The sequence below is a fragment of the Aythya fuligula genome, chromosome 6 (genome assembly GCF_009819795.1).
Source record: "Aythya fuligula isolate bAytFul2 chromosome 6, bAytFul2.pri, whole genome shotgun sequence".
In the NCBI taxonomy this organism is placed as follows: Eukaryota; Metazoa; Chordata; class Aves; order Anseriformes; family Anatidae; genus Aythya; species Aythya fuligula.
Genome location: NC_045564.1, coordinates 31,958,391 through 31,976,346, shown reverse-complemented (window position 1 = coordinate 31,976,346; position 17,956 = coordinate 31,958,391). Strand labels below are relative to the sequence as shown.

At 67.1% G+C, this 17,956-nt stretch overlaps 2 protein-coding genes across 2 annotated transcripts; both read right to left on the bottom strand.

Moving 5' to 3' along the window:
• FEV (FEV transcription factor, ETS family member) lies at nt 1-2,641 on the bottom strand. The gene is made up of 3 exons (XM_032190573.1): nt 2,590-2,641; nt 1,879-1,953; nt 1-512 (listed from the first exon to the last, which is right to left on the bottom strand). Exons 1-3 carry the CDS (start codon nt 2,639-2,641, stop codon nt 1-3), a joined length of 639 nt encoding a protein of 212 aa, XP_032046464.1.
• A 3,034-nt stretch (nt 2,642-5,675) lies between these two features.
• CRYBA2 (crystallin beta A2) lies at nt 5,676-7,649 on the bottom strand. The gene is made up of 4 exons (XM_032190574.1): nt 7,492-7,649; nt 7,146-7,287; nt 6,024-6,166; nt 5,676-5,823 (listed from the first exon to the last, which is right to left on the bottom strand). Exons 1-4 carry the CDS (start codon nt 7,647-7,649, stop codon nt 5,676-5,678), a joined length of 591 nt encoding a protein of 196 aa, XP_032046465.1.
• Nucleotides 7,650-17,956: the final 10,307 nt, after the last annotated feature.

Genomic DNA, 17,956 nt, shown 5'->3' with positions numbered 1-17,956 from the left:
CTAATGGTAGTGGTTGTTCATGTTGTTGAGGTGGGAGGCTGCCACGGCGCTGAAGGGGGCGGAGGGCTGCAGGCTGTGCCCGGGGTAGAGGGACGGGCTGGAGCCGGGCCAGTAGGAAAAACCAGCCGGCGTCACCCCGGAGGTCATGAGGTTGAGTTTGGAGATGCCCGAGAAGGGCAGCGGGGCCAGGTTGCCCTGGAATTTGTAGAGGGCGTGCTCGGGGGCGGCGGGCTGGCAGACCTGGGCCAGCCCGTGGAAGTCGAACTTGTAGGCGTAGCGCTTGCCGTGCACCTTGGTCATGATGTTCTTGTCGTAGTAGTAGCGCAGCGCCCGGCTCAGCTTGTCGTAATTCATGTTGGGCTTGCTCTTCCGCTCGCCCCAGCGCCGCGCCACCTCGTCGGGGTCGATCAGCTTGAACTCCCCGTTGGTGCCTTCCCAGGCGATGCAGTTGAGGTTGGCCCGGTCCGACAGCAGCTCCAGCAGGAATTGCCACAGCTGGATCTGCCCGCTGCCTGCCCCGGAGAGGTCAAAGCTCCCCGTCAGGGCACGGGGACGGGATGTGCCCCTTCGCCCCCTGCCACGTCGCCCCCCTTCCCACCCCCGGGTGCGTTTTTCCTGCGCTCGGGGCGCGGGTGTTGGCATCCTGGCGTCTCCTTCGCAGCATCCCTGCGGCATCCTGCGCCCCGAGGCAGGAGGAGAGGACCCCACGGGGGCTCTGGAGGCCGAAAGAAGCCGCAGCAGGGCCTGATCCCGGGTCCCCACAGATGGGCTGGTGCCACGGGACACCTCCAGGGGCACGGATCCCCCCGGGGGAGCTGACACCAGGGAGCAATGCTGTCCCGAGCCAAGCCCTGGCTGCCCAGCGGGTGCAGGGGAAGGTGAGAGCAGGTGAGACGGGACCCTCCGTGGGGCTGAATCGGGCACCAATGTCCCCTGTTTCCAGAGGGGAACTGTCCCCTCTGGGGTCACCGCACCCCCAGCCCCGCTCAGCCACCCCGCTGCAGGACCCCCCGAGGCCGTGCCTTCACCAGGAACCACCCCACGCCTTCGCCCCCTGCACCTCTCGGTGTTTCTCCCCTCTCCGGTGCGCCCACCCCGTGCTGGGGGTGCGGCTGGGTGGGGTGGGCTGGGGTGGGGTGGGGTGGGGTGGCGAGGTTCAGTCCTGCCTCTGCGGCTCCCCGGGGAGTCCTGCAGCGATCCTAAAAGGCTCTGCTCTCATGGCATGGCCGGGCAGAGTCCGCAATGCGGAGGTAAAAGGGCTCCCCCCCAGCCCCAGCCTCGCCCTGCTCCCACCCCGAACCCAGGGCTCCCCTTTTGCAGCTCAGAGCAAGCCCCGAGCCCTATCCCCTCTCCAGGCAGGTGAACGGGTGCTGGCCCCACATAACCCCACGCCCCCCCAGGAGGCTCCAGGCTGCTCCTCGTGTCCCTGGATGGCTTTTCCCAGGGGAAGGCTCCAGCTCCCGGGGGATCCATCACTTCCCAGCCACCCCGTGCCCCAGCAGCCCCCTCCCCAGTTGCACCCCCGTTCTCCTGCTCCCCGAACCAGCTCTCCCAAGCCCCGAGGAGCCCCCTCAGCTCCAGGGCTGGCCGGCAGCCCCCTCTCCATCAGATATTCCCGGAGCACCAGGGGGGGGGACCCGGGGTCACCGTGCTCTGCCCCATGGGGCTTTGGCAGCACCGCTGGCGCACCAGGACGGCTGTCAGGGGGCTCGGCCCCTTCCCCGTCTGGTTTTGGGTGGCAATCATCCCGGCCTGAGCTTTGGAAGCCCCGACGGATGGGGCACGCGGAGAGGAAGGTGGCTTGGCCATGGGGTGCGGGGGGCTCCGTGTGCCCAGGGGGTCCCTGCTGCTGTGGGGAAGGGGCAGGGGGGCTCTTACCTTTCTGCACGCCTGGGTTGAGGGACCCCCACGCCTGGCTCTTGCCGTCTTTGAACAAAGTTTCCCCGACTGGATCTGCGGGACGAAAAGGGGAGCGGGTGCTGGGGAGGGGTGGGGAGGGGAACCGAGACCCCCCGGCGCCCACCCCCGGGCGGCCGCTCCCCCTCGCCTGCCCCGCCGCCGCGGCGAAGCCAGGAAACGCGTCCAGGAAAAAGGAAATCCGATTTCCGACAGAGCCGGGGAAGCTTTTAAATAGGAATAGAAAATCCCACGGGCTGGGGTAGGGCGGCGGGAGGGAGAGAGGGAGAGAGCTGCGGGGCTGGGGGAGGAGGTGGCTGGACGGGGGAGACGGAGGGACGAGCGCGGAGGGAAGGGAGCGCACGGGTGGGGAAAGGGAAAGAAAAGTAGGGTGGAAAGGAGGCGAGGCGGGTGGCGGGGGGCGAGGAGGGAGGACGTGTGGACGGAGGGATGGAGGGAAGGGCGGGCGGAGGTGGAAGGGTGGAAGGATGGATGGGCAGGCAACGGGTAGGGCGGCGGGAGCACGGCGCGATGGAAGGGCCGTTGGGTAGACGGAGGGGACGGAAAGCAGGACGGAGGGATGGGTGGGCGGGCGGGTGGGCGCCGGGGCTGGGGAAGGGCCGCGGGGCCACGGCGGGGCAGGGCGGGCGAGGGCCGGGGTGCGCTGCGGTGCGGGGGGGGGTCCGCCCGTACCTGGCAGGTACATGTTGAGCAGCAGTGGCACCGCTCCGGCGCCGCGTCTCATGGCAGCTGTGGGGGCGGCCCGCGGGCTGCATGTTTTAATATTCCTGCCCCTATTATTATTATTATTATTCCACTTTATCAGGGAGCAGCTGATGGCGAATAAATGGCAGCGGGACGGGCAGGGGACGGGCAGGGGCCGGGGGGGGAGAGGCGGGAGGTGTAGGGGAGGGGGGGGGGGGGAGTTTCCAAGCAACTCGCAGGGGCTCGGGGCCCCGGCTCCAGCAATTTCCTCCGCTGTAATTAAAGCGGGCGCTGTCCTTCCCCCCCCCCTACCCCAGCCCGCTATCGGGCCCGCATCAGACTTTAATCACGGCCGCGGGTTTCTATGGAGAGCGGCTCGGGCCGCTTCCTGCCTCTTCCGCCTCCTTAACTCTTGGCAAACACGGCGCTGCCATCCCGGCTGCGAGCGGGGCTCCCGCACTGCCTGGAGACCGCCGTGGCCCGGCCTCCCCTCCCCGGCCTCCCCACGGCCTCCCCACGGCCCCCCCGTCCCCGTGTCACCCCCCAGCGTCACCCCCGTGCCCCCCGGCCTTGGCGCATCCTTGGGGTCCCCGGTCCCGTCCCGACCTCTGGCCCCTCTTGGTTAGGGTCTGTGGCTCCGCGCACCGTCCCGAACCCGCAGGGTCCCGTTGCCATCGGGCTTTGTGGGCTCCGGGAGATGCCAGCGCTCTCTGGCCAGCTTGGTGCAGGGACAGAGGTGTTTCGGGTGCCTTGCGAGGACAGGAGGGTGACTCGGGGAGAAACTCGCAGCAGGGAAAGGGGCTGGGGCAAGCTGGCTCCCAACAGACACCCGTGGCCACCGGGGCCACCTCCGAGTGCCACCTCCGTCCCCACGGCCAGGACTGAGCCAGTGGTCAGCCCACGAAGCCTCCCGCGGCGTTTCGCTGATGTCTGTTAAAGCTCTGGCTCCAGGCTCGGCAGGATTTCTCCAAAATGTTCCTCCTGAGGCGTGAACCCGATGGGAAGGGGACGCGCTCATGCCAGACCCATGGTTATTACTTGGGAACCGGGCTGAAACTGGGGTTCTGTGGGTGCCCAGCCAGCCCCCTCCCTCCACCCCAATTCCCATCCCCATCGGGGACAGATTGCAGATGCTGGTGGGGAGAGATGAGCGCAGCCCCCTGTACGCCTCCCCAAATTTCCCCCAGCCTTTTTAGGGTGATCTCCAGCCCCCCCAAACCCCCACGCACACCGTGCAGCCTCTCCGCAGCCTCCCAGACTTGCTTTCGCTGCCTGAGTCACTGCAACAAACCGCAGGCAACGGAAAACAAGCCCGGGACACGGCGGGGTGGGGTGGGGACGGGGGGCACGGCCACCACAACTCCCCTCCGGCAGCCTCGGGAGCTGGCCCCGGTGGCGAGGATCCCGCTCCAGGGAACCTGCGTGGCAGAGGGAACGTGCTGGGCAGTGTTAGGGCCGGGGGAGATGGAAATAGGGGGGGGCTGGGGGCATGAGATGGGGACCCCTGGGTGTGGGGGGCTGCGGGACACCTGGGGTGTGATGGGGCTGGGGGCTGGGGGCGGCCTGGGGGCTGAGGAGCAAGGAGGATGGGGACCCAAGGGATGGGGAAAGAAAATCAAGGAGGGGGGGATTTGGGGACCGTACCCACAGCTGCACACGGGCAGTTTACCCCCTGATTCCCCCCCCCCCCAGCTCTCTCACCCCCCGAGGACAAGGCAGAGCAGCCCCCACATTTCCCTGGGCCCCCCTCCCGGATCTTCCCCCGTGTCAGCCCTGGGGGTCGGAGCCCGGGACAGCTTCACCTGCGGTGCCGGCGGCGTGGAGCAGAGCGCCGAGCTGACGTGGCCTTGGGCTGGCCGCAGCCCGGCCGGTGTGCAGGAATGTGTTTGTGCAGGGGGGAGAGGCCGGGCTGCGTGGGGCCGTGGCGGGGTGGGGACAGGGGAGGGCTGGGAAAGGCTTGGTGGCGGCCACGCAGCCCCACAGCGTGGCCCTGGGGGGACGTGTGGGGCGCTGGCACCTTGGCACGGGTCGCACAGGGGGTGCACGCTGGTGTGCAAGCTCACGCGTGCAACACGCGTGGTTATGCACGTATGCAGGGGGGTGTGGGTACAGGGTGTGCACATCGATATCGGGGTGGCTGAGACCCCAAACCCATCCCAGGCCCTCCCCAGCCCCACTTCCCCCTGGGTGCCACCCCAAAGCCACCCGTGCGCGCACCCCGGCACCCGGTGATTCTGCCGTGCCCCGGGTGCAGGGGGCACCTCGGGGTGCCGAGGGGAGCTGTGCGCCCCCGGGACAGCTTGGGGGGTGAGATGGGAGAGGATGAGGAGGCTGGGAAAGGGTGCAGGAGGAGGAGGCAGGGTGGGGCTCCCGGTGTGCCCAGGCGGAGCCGGAGCCGGATGCTGGCACGGATGTGCTGGCGTGGCCGGGCTGGGGGGGGGGACACGGGGGAACCGGCCCCCAGGGTGCTGGCAGCAGCGAGCTGAGCCCCCTCGCCTGCCCCCAGGTCCCCCCAGCCCTGGGTTTTGCCACCTCGAACGGGACATTGCCCTGCGCCCCCTCCTGCTGGCCCCCAGCACCCCCCAGGACACCCCCTCTGTGAACCAGCACCCCCAGCGCTGCCCCAACTGGGGACCCCTCTCCCACCCTGGGGACCTGGTGCCCGAAGGCTTTGTGGCCATCACCTTCCCCAGCACACACCCTGGGAGCACCACGACCCCCCCAAATCCCCCCCCCAGTAAGGCCAACATGCCCCCATCTCTCCAGCTGGACCATCCGAGGGGTAGGAGCCGTTTTGTAGCCCCTCCGCCCCCCAAGTTTATGGGGACCAGGGGACCCAGGTGGGGTGCAGAGAGCCCAGGGTGGAGGCACCCTGCCCCACGGGGGGGGTCCCACAGCCCCCGAGGAGCAGAGCAGAGGCAGGAACACCCCTTTTTGTGTGTTTTTTGGCTTTTTTGTTGTTTCTTTTTTTGTTGTTTTTTTTTTTGACAAATGCCTTTATTCGCTACCAGGTACGGGTCTCTGGCACGGCAGCCGGGGGGGGGGGGGCTGCGGGGCGCGCGCCCTGCCCCTGCTCAGTGCTGGATGCGGCGGATGGACTGGATCTGGTTGGTGTGGGCCTGGCTGCTGTACTCGCTGTACTTCTTGTACTCGCCGTTCTGCCTGTCCCGCTCCAGCACGTACTGGTAGCCCCGGTAGCCCGGGTACTGGTACGCCACCCACCTGCGGGGACAGCCCGGGCTCAGAGCCCCCGCTCCCACCTTCCCCCTTCCCATCCTCTCCGTCCCCACGGTGGGAGCACAGAAACACCCCCAGGGCGCAGATTTCCAAGGGGAGGACCCCTCATTTTGGGGTCCCCCATCCGTGGGGCTGTGCTCTCCGACGCCCTTCCCTCTGCGCCCCTCCCCGGCAGCAGGACTCACGCTCCAGCGTTGACCTTGATGGATGCCACCTCCTTGTTGCCCCAGCCCATGGCCTGCAGCGAGGGGTAGTCGTCGCTCAGCTCGAACTTTTGCCCCTGGAAGTTCTCGGCCTCGTACAGGGTGGCTTTGCTGTCGTTGTGGTTCTGCGGGGCGAGCGGGGCTGGGCTCAGCGGGGCGGCTGGGGACGTGGCACTGGGGTTTTTTTACGCCCGGGCGCACCTCGGGGCCGTGCCCGGCTTTTTTGCAAGGCTGTGAGCCCACAAGGGGGGTGCTTCAGCCTCGCCAGGACACCCCCGGGCTGCCCAGAGGATGCTGCCCTTGTGTCCCTGTGGTCCCCAAGCGTAGCTCCGGGAGGGGGACCAGGTTTTGGTGACGGCAGCCACATCCCCTGCACCCACACGGGCTCCTGCCCCCAGCATCCTCCCGCTCCCTGAGGCTGCAGGGCAAGGCAGGCTGCCGAAAAAGCCCCCCCCAAGCTCTGTAGGGTTTGGCTGGGCGCTGGGCACCCAGGAGTTAACGGCTGGGACACTGAGCGATGCGCACTGTCCCCCCCCTTCCCCGTCCTATCCCCCCCCCTTACCATGTTCCCAGCCCCCATGCGCATCCATCTGCACCGCGGAGCAGCCCTGCCAGCAAGGAGCGATCTTATCTCGGCCCCTTTATTAAAGCCCGAGCATATCTGCCTGGGGATTATTAAAAGTTGGGGGGGTTGGGGGGGTGACGATGCGCCCCGCGCCGAGGCGCAGACATGCCGGCATCGCAAGCACCCGCACCGCTGCAGATGGAGAGATAGAGGCTGCGCCTGCTTGGGCACCCCGGGGGGGAGGAGGATGCACCCCGAGCATCTCCTCAGCTCCTCTCTGCTCCCCCCAAAAAGCCAGGGTTGTGGGGGGGGAGGTGAGATATGGGGACCCCATCCCATCCCAAGAGGTGGCTCCCCAACGCGCGGAGCAGGAGTTGGGATGGTTTGGGGCTGCGTTTTGGACCCGAAGCTCGTCTCAGGATGCTTGCAGGGAGCCAATGCGCACAGCCACCCCTCCGTCCCACATCCCCACGTCCCCCTGTCCGTCCCACACCCACCCCCTGTCCCCGCTGTCCCCGTCCCAGCCCCCTGCCACTCACGGCGCACTTGACGGGCCGAAAGGAGAGGAGGTGCTCGGTGCGGTAGCCGCTGTTCCCGCTCCAGGCTTCCCAGCGGGGGTAGTCGCCCTTCTCCAGGATGAACTGCTGGCCCTGGTACTCGGGGTACTCGAAGCCCACCCAGCTGCAGGGGAGAGGAGATGGGGGGGTGGCGCTCACGGACGCGGCCCCGCTCGGCAAACGGGGAAACCGAGGCACGGCGCAAGGCGGGGAGGCTGCACGGTGAGGCCCAGGGAGGAGCTGGATGATCCCAGCTCCCGAGCAGTCCCCCCCGGGGGAGCCCGGTGGCAGGGAAGGTGCCGGGGAGGTGCAGGGGGGGTGCACTTACGGGCCCGACTCCACCTTGATGGAGCGGATCTTGCGGAAGCTGCGCTCCATGATGCTGGGGCACTCCATGAGGAACTCGCAGCGCTTGCCCTGGAAGCTCTCCTCCTCCCACACCGTGATCTTGTACTGCCCCAGGGTGTCCATGGCTTCGCTGGTCATGCGGGGAGCTCGGCTGCGGGCAGAGCCCCGGCGTCACCCGGGCAGGGCGTCCCCATCCCGTGCCACCAGCCCCCTTCCCTCCCGCTGCACTCGCAGCACCCCGTCTCTCCGTTTGATACCCCCGGTGCCCGGGGGGCTTCCACCACTTCTCTGCTCCCCCCCCGTGATGAGATTTAGCCGGGTGCTGCCACCCTCCTCACCGAACCCAACAGAGGGGTGGCCGTGACCCCAAATCACAGCACCTCTCGCCAGGCTGACCCCCCCTGCACCCACGCAGGGAGCGCAGCACCCCGCACCCGGGGTGCACAAGGGTCGGGGGCTTCCTGGGGGGGGCACAGAGGTGGCATGGCAGCGGCTGTGCGTTGGGGGGGGGCTCACAGCCTGGTACTTACTCGGTCGCAGGGCACAGAGGCGAAGGTGGCGGTGCCGGGGGCCGGCTGTTCCCCGGGCCCTATATAGGCGAAATGGGGGTGGCAGGGGGGGCAGGCGCTGTGTCAGCGGGGTGGGGGGGTGCCGGGGTGCCCACCCGCTGTCCATTCCACTCAGGCAGCGTGGCGAGAGAGTCCCCCCCCCCGTTTTCCCCCCCTCCCCGGCGCTGACAATGCAAGAGCCGGGCTGTGTTTGCGCAGGGGCTCAGGGGCACAATGGGCCGAGGGCCTGACGCACCGCTTTCCTTTCTGCCCCCGCACAATGCCCCCGCTCGGCACGGGGATTAGGGGCTGCTGCCTTTCCCAGGAGCTGGGTGAGGACGTGGCACTGCCAGGGTTTGGCCGGCGTGGGCTCGGGGAGCCGTGCAGCCCCCCCCTCCTCCAGCCCCGTGCCCTGCCGCCCGCTCCTCGCTTGCAATGCGCCGTGCCCAAGGGTCCCCGCGCCTCCCACCCAGGCAGGGGATGGCACACGGCAGGAGGGGACCAGAGCAGGGACAGAGGTGCCACGGGGACATCCCCAGCCCCACCAGGGCTGGCTGAGGACCAAACGGGGGTCCCTGTGGCAATGCTCTTCGTGGTGTCCCCGCACGGCTGCGCCTGGCGGCTCCGTCCCCTGCTCAGCCAGGGCTGGGGACCGAGGGGTGACAGCAGGGAGCAGGACCCGCGGTCACCTTCGTGTCCCCGTCCCCCCCCAGGCACCGGCAGCACCTCTTTCCCTGCTGTTTGCCCCCGTGTCCCCCCCCGGCTGTCCCCTGCCGCTGCCTCCTGTCCCCAGCAGAGGGTGCAGCCTGGCAGCGCTTGGAGCTGGCTGCAGCAGAGGGACAGGAGGTGGCGAGGGGGACACACACACACGACACCCCCTCCGCTTGCGCCACCTTGGATGGGAGCTGCGGGGGGAGCAGAGGGTGGGGGAAGGATTGGGGATGGCAGCGATTCCCCACCCCAAACCCCAACCCCATCCCGCTGGGGTCCATCCATCTGGGTCCCCCGCACCTCTCCGTCCACCTCCCTGCCCCCGTTCACGTCCCCATTTGTCCCCCTTGTGGGGGACAAATCCTCTTGTGGGGTGGATTTGGGCAGCCCCGTCGCCTGGGGGAGGATGGGTCAGGATGCAGAGCAGAGGCGTGGGGCGGTGTTATGGGGTGTTGTGGGGTGTGGGGACAGCCTGAGGTTACGGGGTGGGGGGCACTGTGAGGTATGTGATGGAGACCCTGCCCCTGCAATGGGTTTTGTGGGATATATGGGGTGTGAGCTGTGCTGTGGAGCGTGTGGGATGCTGGATATGGTGCTGTAGGATCTGTAGGGCACCGGTGCTGCGCCCTAACAGGCAGCCCCATACAAATCTTTAAGCAAAAGCATCTGGAGAAGGGCAGAGAGGAGAAAGCCACCTCCAGCTGCAGGCTCTGCCCCATATCCTTGCTTCTCTGCCCTGTCCCACACTTTGGGATGTTCCTCACACCCCCTCGGCACCCCCAGAAGGGCGCAGCTGGTGGGGGGCTCCCCGTGCCTGGAGCCTTTCCCCCTGCACCCCAGGGTGCTGACACAGCCTGCGCCCCACTGAGCACCCCTGGCGGTGCTGGGTGCTCCCCATCCCCACCCAGCATCCCCAGGTGGCAGCTCGGTCACCCTACAGCCCCCGGGACCCCCAGCAGGAGGGGGACAGGGGCTGTGGGGCGCAGACAGCGAGCCTGCAGGAGGGCAGCTGCTCGCCCAGGGCCTGCTGCATAGGCTAATTTAATAAGGTCCCCGCGTCCCTCCCGGCTCAGCCTGTTCCCTGCAGCAGCAAAACAGATCGGGTTTCCCTCCGCCAGCCCCATCGGGTTTCTCTCCACCAGCCCCGGGGATGGGGTCGCTCCCCCGCTGCGGTCCCCACAGGAGGGGACGCGGCTCTGCCCAGGCATCCCGGTGCTGCCACCACATCTGGGGCTCGTGGCAGCCCTTCCCGCTGTCCCTGTGGGCACCTGGGCTGGCAACCGGGACGGCCACCCCCGGAGTCACCCCACTCGGGGCTGCGCTGTCGCCCCCAGGGGCTGGAGACCCAGGGTTGGGGCCGGGAGGGAGCAGATGGAGCCGGTGCCGGCCCCTGTTTGCCTTTTTCCCAGTTGCCTGGCGCTCTGTTTGCTCTGGGGATGGCTTCCTGCTGCCAGGCCTGAAACAGGTGGCTTTTATTTGCAGGGGCTGGCTGATTAGAGCAGGGGCAGCGCGTCGTTCCCCCTACCCAGCCCCGCTGCTCCCTCTTTCTTCCTTTTTTTCCCCCAGAGAAGCGAGGCTGGGGGAAATCCTCCTCGGCAGGGACGCACACAACCCTCCCCGGGCATCTCCCCTCCGGGGCTGCTCTGAACACAGCTACAGGAGGATGCGTAAATCCCAGTGGGGTCCCTACAAACCCCAAAGCACCCAAACCCTGCAGCTGATGCTCGCTGCACCCCGCTGCCTGTTGCCCCCTCTCCGTGCTGGCCGCGGGCACACGCTTGCAGGCACCCACCAGGCGGCTGCCAGCCGTGCGCCCTGGTGCAGCAGGAGCCCTGGCACACACCCCACACACCCGTCTTCCCTACACACCCGTCCCCACAGCTGGAAACTCCCCGGGGTGGCAAACAGCCCCGCAGATGTGCCCGGGATGAGCTCCCACACGCAGCACTCACACCACAAACCCCTGAGGCACGGGGGTCCCCTGGGCATCACCGCGCCCGTCCCTGTTGCGCCCCGGAGCTGGCCACCCGCTGTCCCCAGCGGCCACCCCAAGGAGCTTGGGGTTCCTGGGGGCCACGCTCAGCCCCTCATCCATCACCTGCCCTGCCTGAGCGTGGTGGCAAGCTGTCCCCAGCGCCTTGGGGACGCTCGGTGCCCCCCAGCCCCGGCAGCCTTGCCGGGTCCCCACGCTGCCGCAGGGAGCCGTGGCCTCACCTGCCTGCTCCCCGCTGTTCCCATGGGGATTAATCCCACCTGAAGGTCAGGGAGGCTCCGCCAGCTGCTCACCTCCTGCCTGTGGATTACAGCCTGCCTGCGAGCAGCTGGCAAGTGCTGCGGCCCCGCGCCAGCCCGGCCCCGACAGCGGGACAAAACCCGGCCCTGCTGCCCCAAAAGGGGCTGATCCTGACCTGAAATGGAGCCTGCTGCTGCCAGCCTCTTGCCTGTAACCCCAAATGTCCCCGTGGGTGCCATGGGTTAAGCATGGATCCCACGTCCCAGCTTCCCCTACAGCACCAGGGGGTTGCCGTAGGGGTGCCGGCTGCAAAGATTTGGGTTTCTTTGAGTTGTTTTTGGGTTTTCCCCCTTCCCATCTCCCTCAGACCCATTAGGTGCCAGGTCAACCCATGCCTGGCCAAGGTCCTGCCTGACCTTGTGCTCGTCCTCTCCCCTGAGCTGCAGGTGTCTGGGGACAGCCAGGGTGACCCCAAAAAGCCTTGCAGCACCTCCGGAGCTGGCTGTGCTGGGGATAGCCAGGCAGGAGCGGGTGAGGCTCACTCCTGAACGAACAGGGGGTGCCCTGGAGAGCTGCAGGACAGAGGCAGGGCACCAGCAAAGCTGTCGGCTTCTTTTTTTTTATCCCGAGCCGGGCTGACACTCATCCAGGCAGCAGCACGAGAGCCTGGCAGCTGCAACTCCCCTCCTCCAGCAGCTATCAGGAGGCAGCACAGGCGATGGCAGAGCACAGAACATCCTGCCCTGGGGCTCCCCAGCACGGCACAACAGTGGGGACAGCCCCAGCACGCCGCTCAGCACCTCGTCCCCAGGCAGGCTGCACCCTCCGTCCTTAACCAATTTGCTCATAGGGGTTCACCCCCCTTTCCTGGGGGTGCAGGGGGGAGGATGCCAGGCTGCCACCACTCTTGTCTGACGTTCCCCACGTCCAGGAGCAGGCTGGGGAGAAGCAGAGGTGCTCAGCAACACCCCCACCTCCCAGATTATCCCAGGCCTGCTTCAGTCTCCTTATCCCAGACCTTGCAGGCTGGCTGGGCACCCACAGTGGTGCCAGCGCAGGGACACGGTGACCTTGCCGGGGCAGGGAGCCCTTGCTCACCCCAGCATCTCCTCCAGGCATGGCAGAGCCGTGGTGAACAGGCTGGGGAGAGGTGGGCTGTTCGGGGAGGGTCAGCCCCCGGTTCCCATTGTGCTTGTCCCCACACATCCCCGGTGGCTCTGGGTGCAGCGGCAGGTCCCCGGGCTGTCCCCTCCGGGTGGCACCGGGGCGCAGAGGGCAGCCGGCTGCCTTTAGCACATCCTGGGATGGCACGAAACATCCGGGCTGGGCAGGACACGCAGCTCACCAAGGAACAGCGCACGCCTCTCCTCGCACCCACAGCCAGCCCTGCACACGCAGCGGCACGCGGGGCGGCGAGCACGGCACGGGCACGGCCGGCTCCACGTGAGGCCAGCACCCAACGAGGGCGCACAGACACGCACGGAGCCGTGCACACACCCGCAGCCGTGTGCAAGCACACGCACGCACACCTGCACGCAAACACAGCTCTATGCAAACGCAGGCTGGGGCGCACGTGCCTCCGCAGCGCTCCTCCTGCGCCCTGCTCTCCCCACCATGCAAATCCTCCCGCACCATGCAAATCCCCAGCTCGGGGCCCTGGGAGCCCCGCGGGATGCAAATGGCCGTTTTGGGGCTGGTGGGGCGGGGGACAGCGCGTGGTGACACTGCATCCCCTGTGCCTTGTCACCTGCCAGACTGGCACAGCCTTGGCTGTGGCACGGGAGCTGGGGATGGTGCGTGAGGAAAGGGAGCTGGGGGCAATTTGTGGGACACTGGGTCTGGCTCCAGCCACTGCCAGGAAACCCCAAAAAGCCAAAGAGGCTTTTTTGGGGCACCCCATGGTCTCTAACAGACTCGGGCTGTGCTAGGGCACCACGCAGCCCCACAGAGCCCGGAGTCTGCGAGGCGGCAGGGCAGCACCTCCCGTGCCCCGCTGCGCCAGATAGGATCTGTGCGGGGCTGTGCCCCCGCGGGGACGCACGTGCGGCAGCAGGAGCAGCGCGGGCAGCGGGGTCTGGCTTTGCTCAGCGCTGCTAATCGTGCTCTGTTTGATCCCGGGGCAGCTGCAGGGGGTTGTGCGTGGCGGGGCGTGTGTTGTGCTTTCTCAGCTTTTCAACTTTGCCAGGCCTGGTGGCAGGAGACAGAGCCCAGAGACGTGGCCCGGAGCAGCCCGCGGCCGCAGGGCCGTGATGGGCAGCCTCTGGGCAGTGTCAGCACGCCGTGTGCTGCCTGTCCCCGGGCTGGGATGGGCGCTTGGCTACTGGGAGATGGGTGGGGGGGCTCCTCGCCCTGTGCTTTTTGATGCTTTCCCCCCCACACACCTGCTGGAGATGTTCCAAGCGTCTGCTCGGGGACGTGCCTGATCTCCATCCCTTGCAGAGGCACCCCAGGAGGGAGCGGGGACCAGGTGGGGATGGGGGAAAGCAGCAGGAATCAGCCCGAGCACACAAGGCTCAGCTTTTGTGGTGTTTGGTGATGCTACAGGCAGGGCTTACGACCCACCGGTGGGCTCAGCGCATCCCTGGGCACAGCTGGATCCTATGCCAAAAAAAAAGAAGCACGAGTGCCTGTGGGGAGTGCCTGGGGGCAGGACAGGAGCTGCTTGGGGCTCTCAGGATAAAGGCAGAGAGCCAGGCACGGCCAGCACAGAGGCACGGTGCGCATCCTGGGCTGCTCCATCGCTGTCCCAGCTCTCCAGGACTCCCCGCTGTCTCCGCAGGACAAGGAGCAGCCCCGGGCTCTGTGCTGGCCAGGAAGGGGAGCAGAAGTCCAGGTCAAGCCCTACAGCGTGCTTTGAGCGTGGGGTGGGCACTGAGGGGGCTGTCCTGGAGGAGCCCCCCGCAGCTTGCCAGGTCCCCCCAGCCCCTTCCATAGCAGCGTGGACAGCAGCAGGACCTCGTTCCTGGCCCGGGCAGCCCAGCACACAGGCAGGGAAAGGATGCGACCTCTCCAATCCTCTGCCCTGCTCTTGCTCTCCCTCCCCGGTGGCTCCCTCGGTGCCAGCAGACCGTTGAGACCTACCTGGAGCTGCGCCCTGCTGCCGGCGGGCGCACGGCCAGGCTGCTGCCGGCAGCTGGGACACGTGTGCCTAGCGTGCCACGGGTGGGTGGCTTTCCTCTCCTGCTCTGGGCACACCTAGCGTGTGTGTCCTGCCTGTCCCTGCCTGCACTGCCAGCTGTCACCACTGCCACGTGTGCAAACGGCACGGGGGTCCCGTGCCCTGCGTGCCCATCCCGTGGCGCTCGCGCGTGGTGCACGCACGCTGTGTCCTCCGCGGGCACTGCCTGCTGAGAGCTTCACACCCGTGCCACCCTGCGTGCTGCGTGTGTGTCCCACGGGCTGCACGCTCACGGGGTCGCACCAGCTGCAAACCAGCCGGCGCGTCCCGCAGGGGTGTGCACGCTCGGCGTGGGCTGCGAGCCGCGTGGCGCACGGGCCGTGCCGCCCCGGCGTGGCGCGGGTGCTTGCAGACGGGCTGGACCTGCCTAACGCGAGCCGAACGAACAAAACGTTCAGGTCAGGTCTTGCACGTGGGGCTCGACGCCAGGCAAGTGCAGAAGTCGCTCCGGGTTTGGATAGGGTGGGCTGGGGGTGCTGCCAGGAGCCCCGTCCCCGTCCCGCATCCCCGGCCGGGTGCCGATGTCCTCGCCGCTGCCCCGAGCCAGCTCCGGTGGGGTGAAGTCCGTGCGGTTGGATGCTCCACACCTGCTGCCTGGGAAAGCCAAACAGAGCAGGGGTGGGTTAAACGGGCACCGCGGGGTGGGGAGGGACCGTGGAAAAAAAAATAAATTAAAAAAAAAAAAAGAGAGAGAAGGAAGGAAGAAAGAAAGGGGGAAAGTAAATGGAGGAGGGGAACGGAAAGGAATAGAAAATGCAGGTGAGAGAAAAGGGGAAAGTTTAGGGAAGGGGACAGCCGGGATGGCATCCCCCAAGCCCGTCCCCTTCCTGCTGGGGGGTTCCTCTGGGCTCCCAGTGCTCGCCCCTGGGGTGCCCCCAGCGGGACCCCCGTGCCCAGCTCCCTGCTGGCAGGACCCAGGCCCAGGCGTGCCGGGCTGCAGCACCTCACCTGGCTCCGGTGACACGCTGGCAGCTCGCAGGTGAGCGGCTTCGCCTTCCCCCTCCGGCTCCCGAGCAGAAAATGAGGGTGACGCCGGCTGGATGGGGCTTTTATAGCCCCGATAAAAATAGCGCTGGCTGGCCGGCGGTCGGGGGGCCGGAGAGATGTGACTGAGCAGAGACAGGCGAGAGGGCTGGGCTGCGCGCCGCGAGCCTTCTCCCCAGCACACCTGTCACGGCTCTGTGTTTGCTCAGAGCAAATATTGACCCAGGGAAGGCAGGCTGGGCAAGGGAGGCGATTAGCCCACCTAGATTAGAGGCAGAGCAGGTCTCTATGCAAACTCTCCAGGGCTGCCTTTGTTAATGGGAGCCTGATGGGCTGATAGGAGCCAGGAGCCTGGGTGCTGGGGCGGGCGGCGGGGAGGAGGAGGAGGAGGTGGAGGGGGGGAGAGGAGGAGACATTCATTAACCTGCACTGGAACAACACCAGCTGTCACTTTTCCACCCACCTGCCCGGCTCACTTTGCAGCCAGGGGTGAGGGGAGAGCAGGCTGGCGGAGCAGGGGGGCCGGGGGAGGCAGGTGCGGGGTGCCCCGCCTGGGAGCTGCTCCTTGCTGCACTTTGGGCTGCCGAAAGGTGAGGGAGCAGCGAGCTCCTGGGGCAGGAGAGCAAAGCCACCGCCTCCCCCGAGCAGCCGGGCTGATGGCGAGGACCCCCTGGCGCCCACCCCGGGCTCCTTCCTCGTGCTGAGGGCACCTCGGGCACGGCGGGGCGATGCTGGCCTCGCTCCCAGGAGCCCCCGGCCCCCCGATTTTGGGCAGCAGAGCAGAGCTGGATGGAACACCCTCTGGGTGCTCGCCCTCTGGGAGCGTTCCCAGCGCAGCCCCATCGGCCGGCAGCCAGCTCGCTGTGAGAACAGGACGTGTCCCTCTCCGTGCGCCTCGCCTCGCCGTGGGGTCACCTCAGCCCCGGGCTGCTCCAGCCTGCACAGCCACCGGGCAGGGAAACGTGGGCTGAGACCCCCACGGTGACTCTCTGGGGAGCGTGCAGAGCCCGTGGGGGCCAGAAACAGGCTAGAAATACTCCCCAGCCCTGCCAGTCCTCAGCAGGAGCCAGGATATCTCTCCAGGTGCCTCTGGCACCCGCAGCTCCCTGGATAACAGAGCATGAAGCGCAACTGCGGTGGCAGGAGAAGCTCCTTTGTGCGAGTGCACTGGTGTGTTTGTTTGTGCAGATGGGAGCGTTTGCGGGTGGGGAAGGGCGTTACACTGCTTTAACCCCCACGGCAGACACCTGCAGGTGTCCTGGCCCCTGGGAGCGCATGAGAACCGGCCGCCCTCACCCCTCCTGGATTGGGAGCGTGCTCGCGGGTCGCAGCGAACGGATTCCCACGTGTAAGGGGATAGGGGCAGATCCTTATCAGCCACTGCCACCCAGCTCTGCTTCCTTGGAGACTCGTCCCTGGCAGAGTCGGGATTTTGAGAGGCGGGCTCCGGCCCTCCTGCCTGCTGCTGCCTCTGGGGGGGGGGTCCCGCAGGCTGCCCGCCCAGCCCAGGCACAGCAAGGAGCTTTGGGGGCTGGCACCGGCCACCCTTCCCCTCTTCTCCAGGAGTTTTGCCAGTGAAAGAAGCTGCCTCCGCGTGCTCTTCCCTGGTAGGCAGTGCCAGGGACCGAGCCCCTGCGTACGCACCCACGGGGCTGGCCATGATGCGGGCAGGCTCAGCCTCCTCTCACACCAGCCACGGGTTTGTGCCGCCCTGTGAGGAACAACGCTCACATCAGAGCACCTCTTGGCTCCGTCAGAGGCCACCTGCAGCATCCTGACCCCAAAAAGTCACCGCGCCCAGGTACCAAAGCACCACGGCCGAGCCAGCCGAGCACCTTGGGCACGGCAGAGCGGAGGTGAGGGGTCTCTGCCCAGCTCTGCCAAGGGGCTGGAAAAGCTCGCCGTCATGGGTTTGCTCTCCAGACATCGCCCTGGCCATGCAGATGCTGCTCGGGGCAGGACCAGCCCTTCCTAACGCTCTGTATGGGAGGAGAAGGGGCTGAAGCTCAGTGGGTCCCGGGGGGCTGTCCCCCGGCACTGTTCCCGTTCCCAGGTGGAGATGGGGTCACCCCGAGTGGGTCTTGGTGGGGGATTCAGGCTCCCCCCTGCAGTGGGACAGCAGAGCCCCGCAGACACCCTGGCAGGTAAAAGGGAGAGCAGCTTTGTTCCCTTCCCTTTATCTCCCAGACAATGGCACGATTCAGCAGGTGTTAAATGTTTTAATGGGATGCTGGATAGCTTCTGTTGCCCACCTGCCCCAAGGCCATTTCACCCCTCCCTGGGAGCCAGGACCAACAGCCAGGAAGAAAAGACCTGTTCTGTTTGAACTGCCTGCTGGCTGAGGCTCCTGAAAACCAGCCCAGGATTTGGGGAGCCCTCTGCTCGCCCTCAGCCACCCTCCTGCAGGCACAGGAGCCTCGCCACAAGGACCAGCACCCAGCTTCATTGCCCGGTGCCGAGGCAGCAGCAGGGGAGCACTGGAGGGATTCGTGGCCACACCAGGCTGTGCGCACACACGTGTGTGTCCTCCAAAATCATCTGGGGGCCGTTCTCAGCTCGAGAAGAAGAAAGAGGGCTTTTCCAACCCTGAAAGGGGGCTGTTCCCAGTGTATTTGTAGAGAGGGTGAGGATAAAAGGAGAAAAGTGGCCGACGGGTGCTAATGGGTTTGCTTAGTGCACGCCGAGTGGCTCTGGGTGACAGGAACCAGAGGACAGGAACCAGGCTGCCCCTGGGCTCCTGCGGGCATCTAGGAGGATGGCGAGGCTCCTGCCCCTGCCCACGTTACCCGTT

Excerpts from the sequence above, each read along its gene's own strand:
- FEV (XM_032190573.1), bottom strand. The coding sequence starts at position 2,641 with ATGAGACGCGGCGCCGGAGCGGTGCCACTGCTGCTCAACATGTACCTG. Across the intron at positions 1,954-2,589 it reads GCTCAACATGTACCTGCCAG|ATCCAGTCGGGGAAACTTTG; the intron begins GTACGGGCGGAC and ends TTCGTCCCGCAG. Across the intron at positions 513-1,878 it reads CAACCCAGGCGTGCAGAAAG|GCAGCGGGCAGATCCAGCTG; the intron begins GTAAGAGCCCCC and ends TCTCCGGGGCAG.
- CRYBA2 (XM_032190574.1), bottom strand. The coding sequence starts at position 7,649 with ATGACCAGCGAAGCCATGGACACCCTGGGGCAGTACAAGATCACGGTG. Across the intron at positions 6,167-7,145 it reads TTCGGCCCGTCAAGTGCGCC|AACCACAACGACAGCAAAGC; the intron begins GTGAGTGGCAGG and ends CTCGCCCCGCAG. Across the intron at positions 5,824-6,023 it reads ATCAAGGTCAACGCTGGAGC|GTGGGTGGCGTACCAGTACC; the intron begins GTGAGTCCTGCT and ends CTGTCCCCGCAG.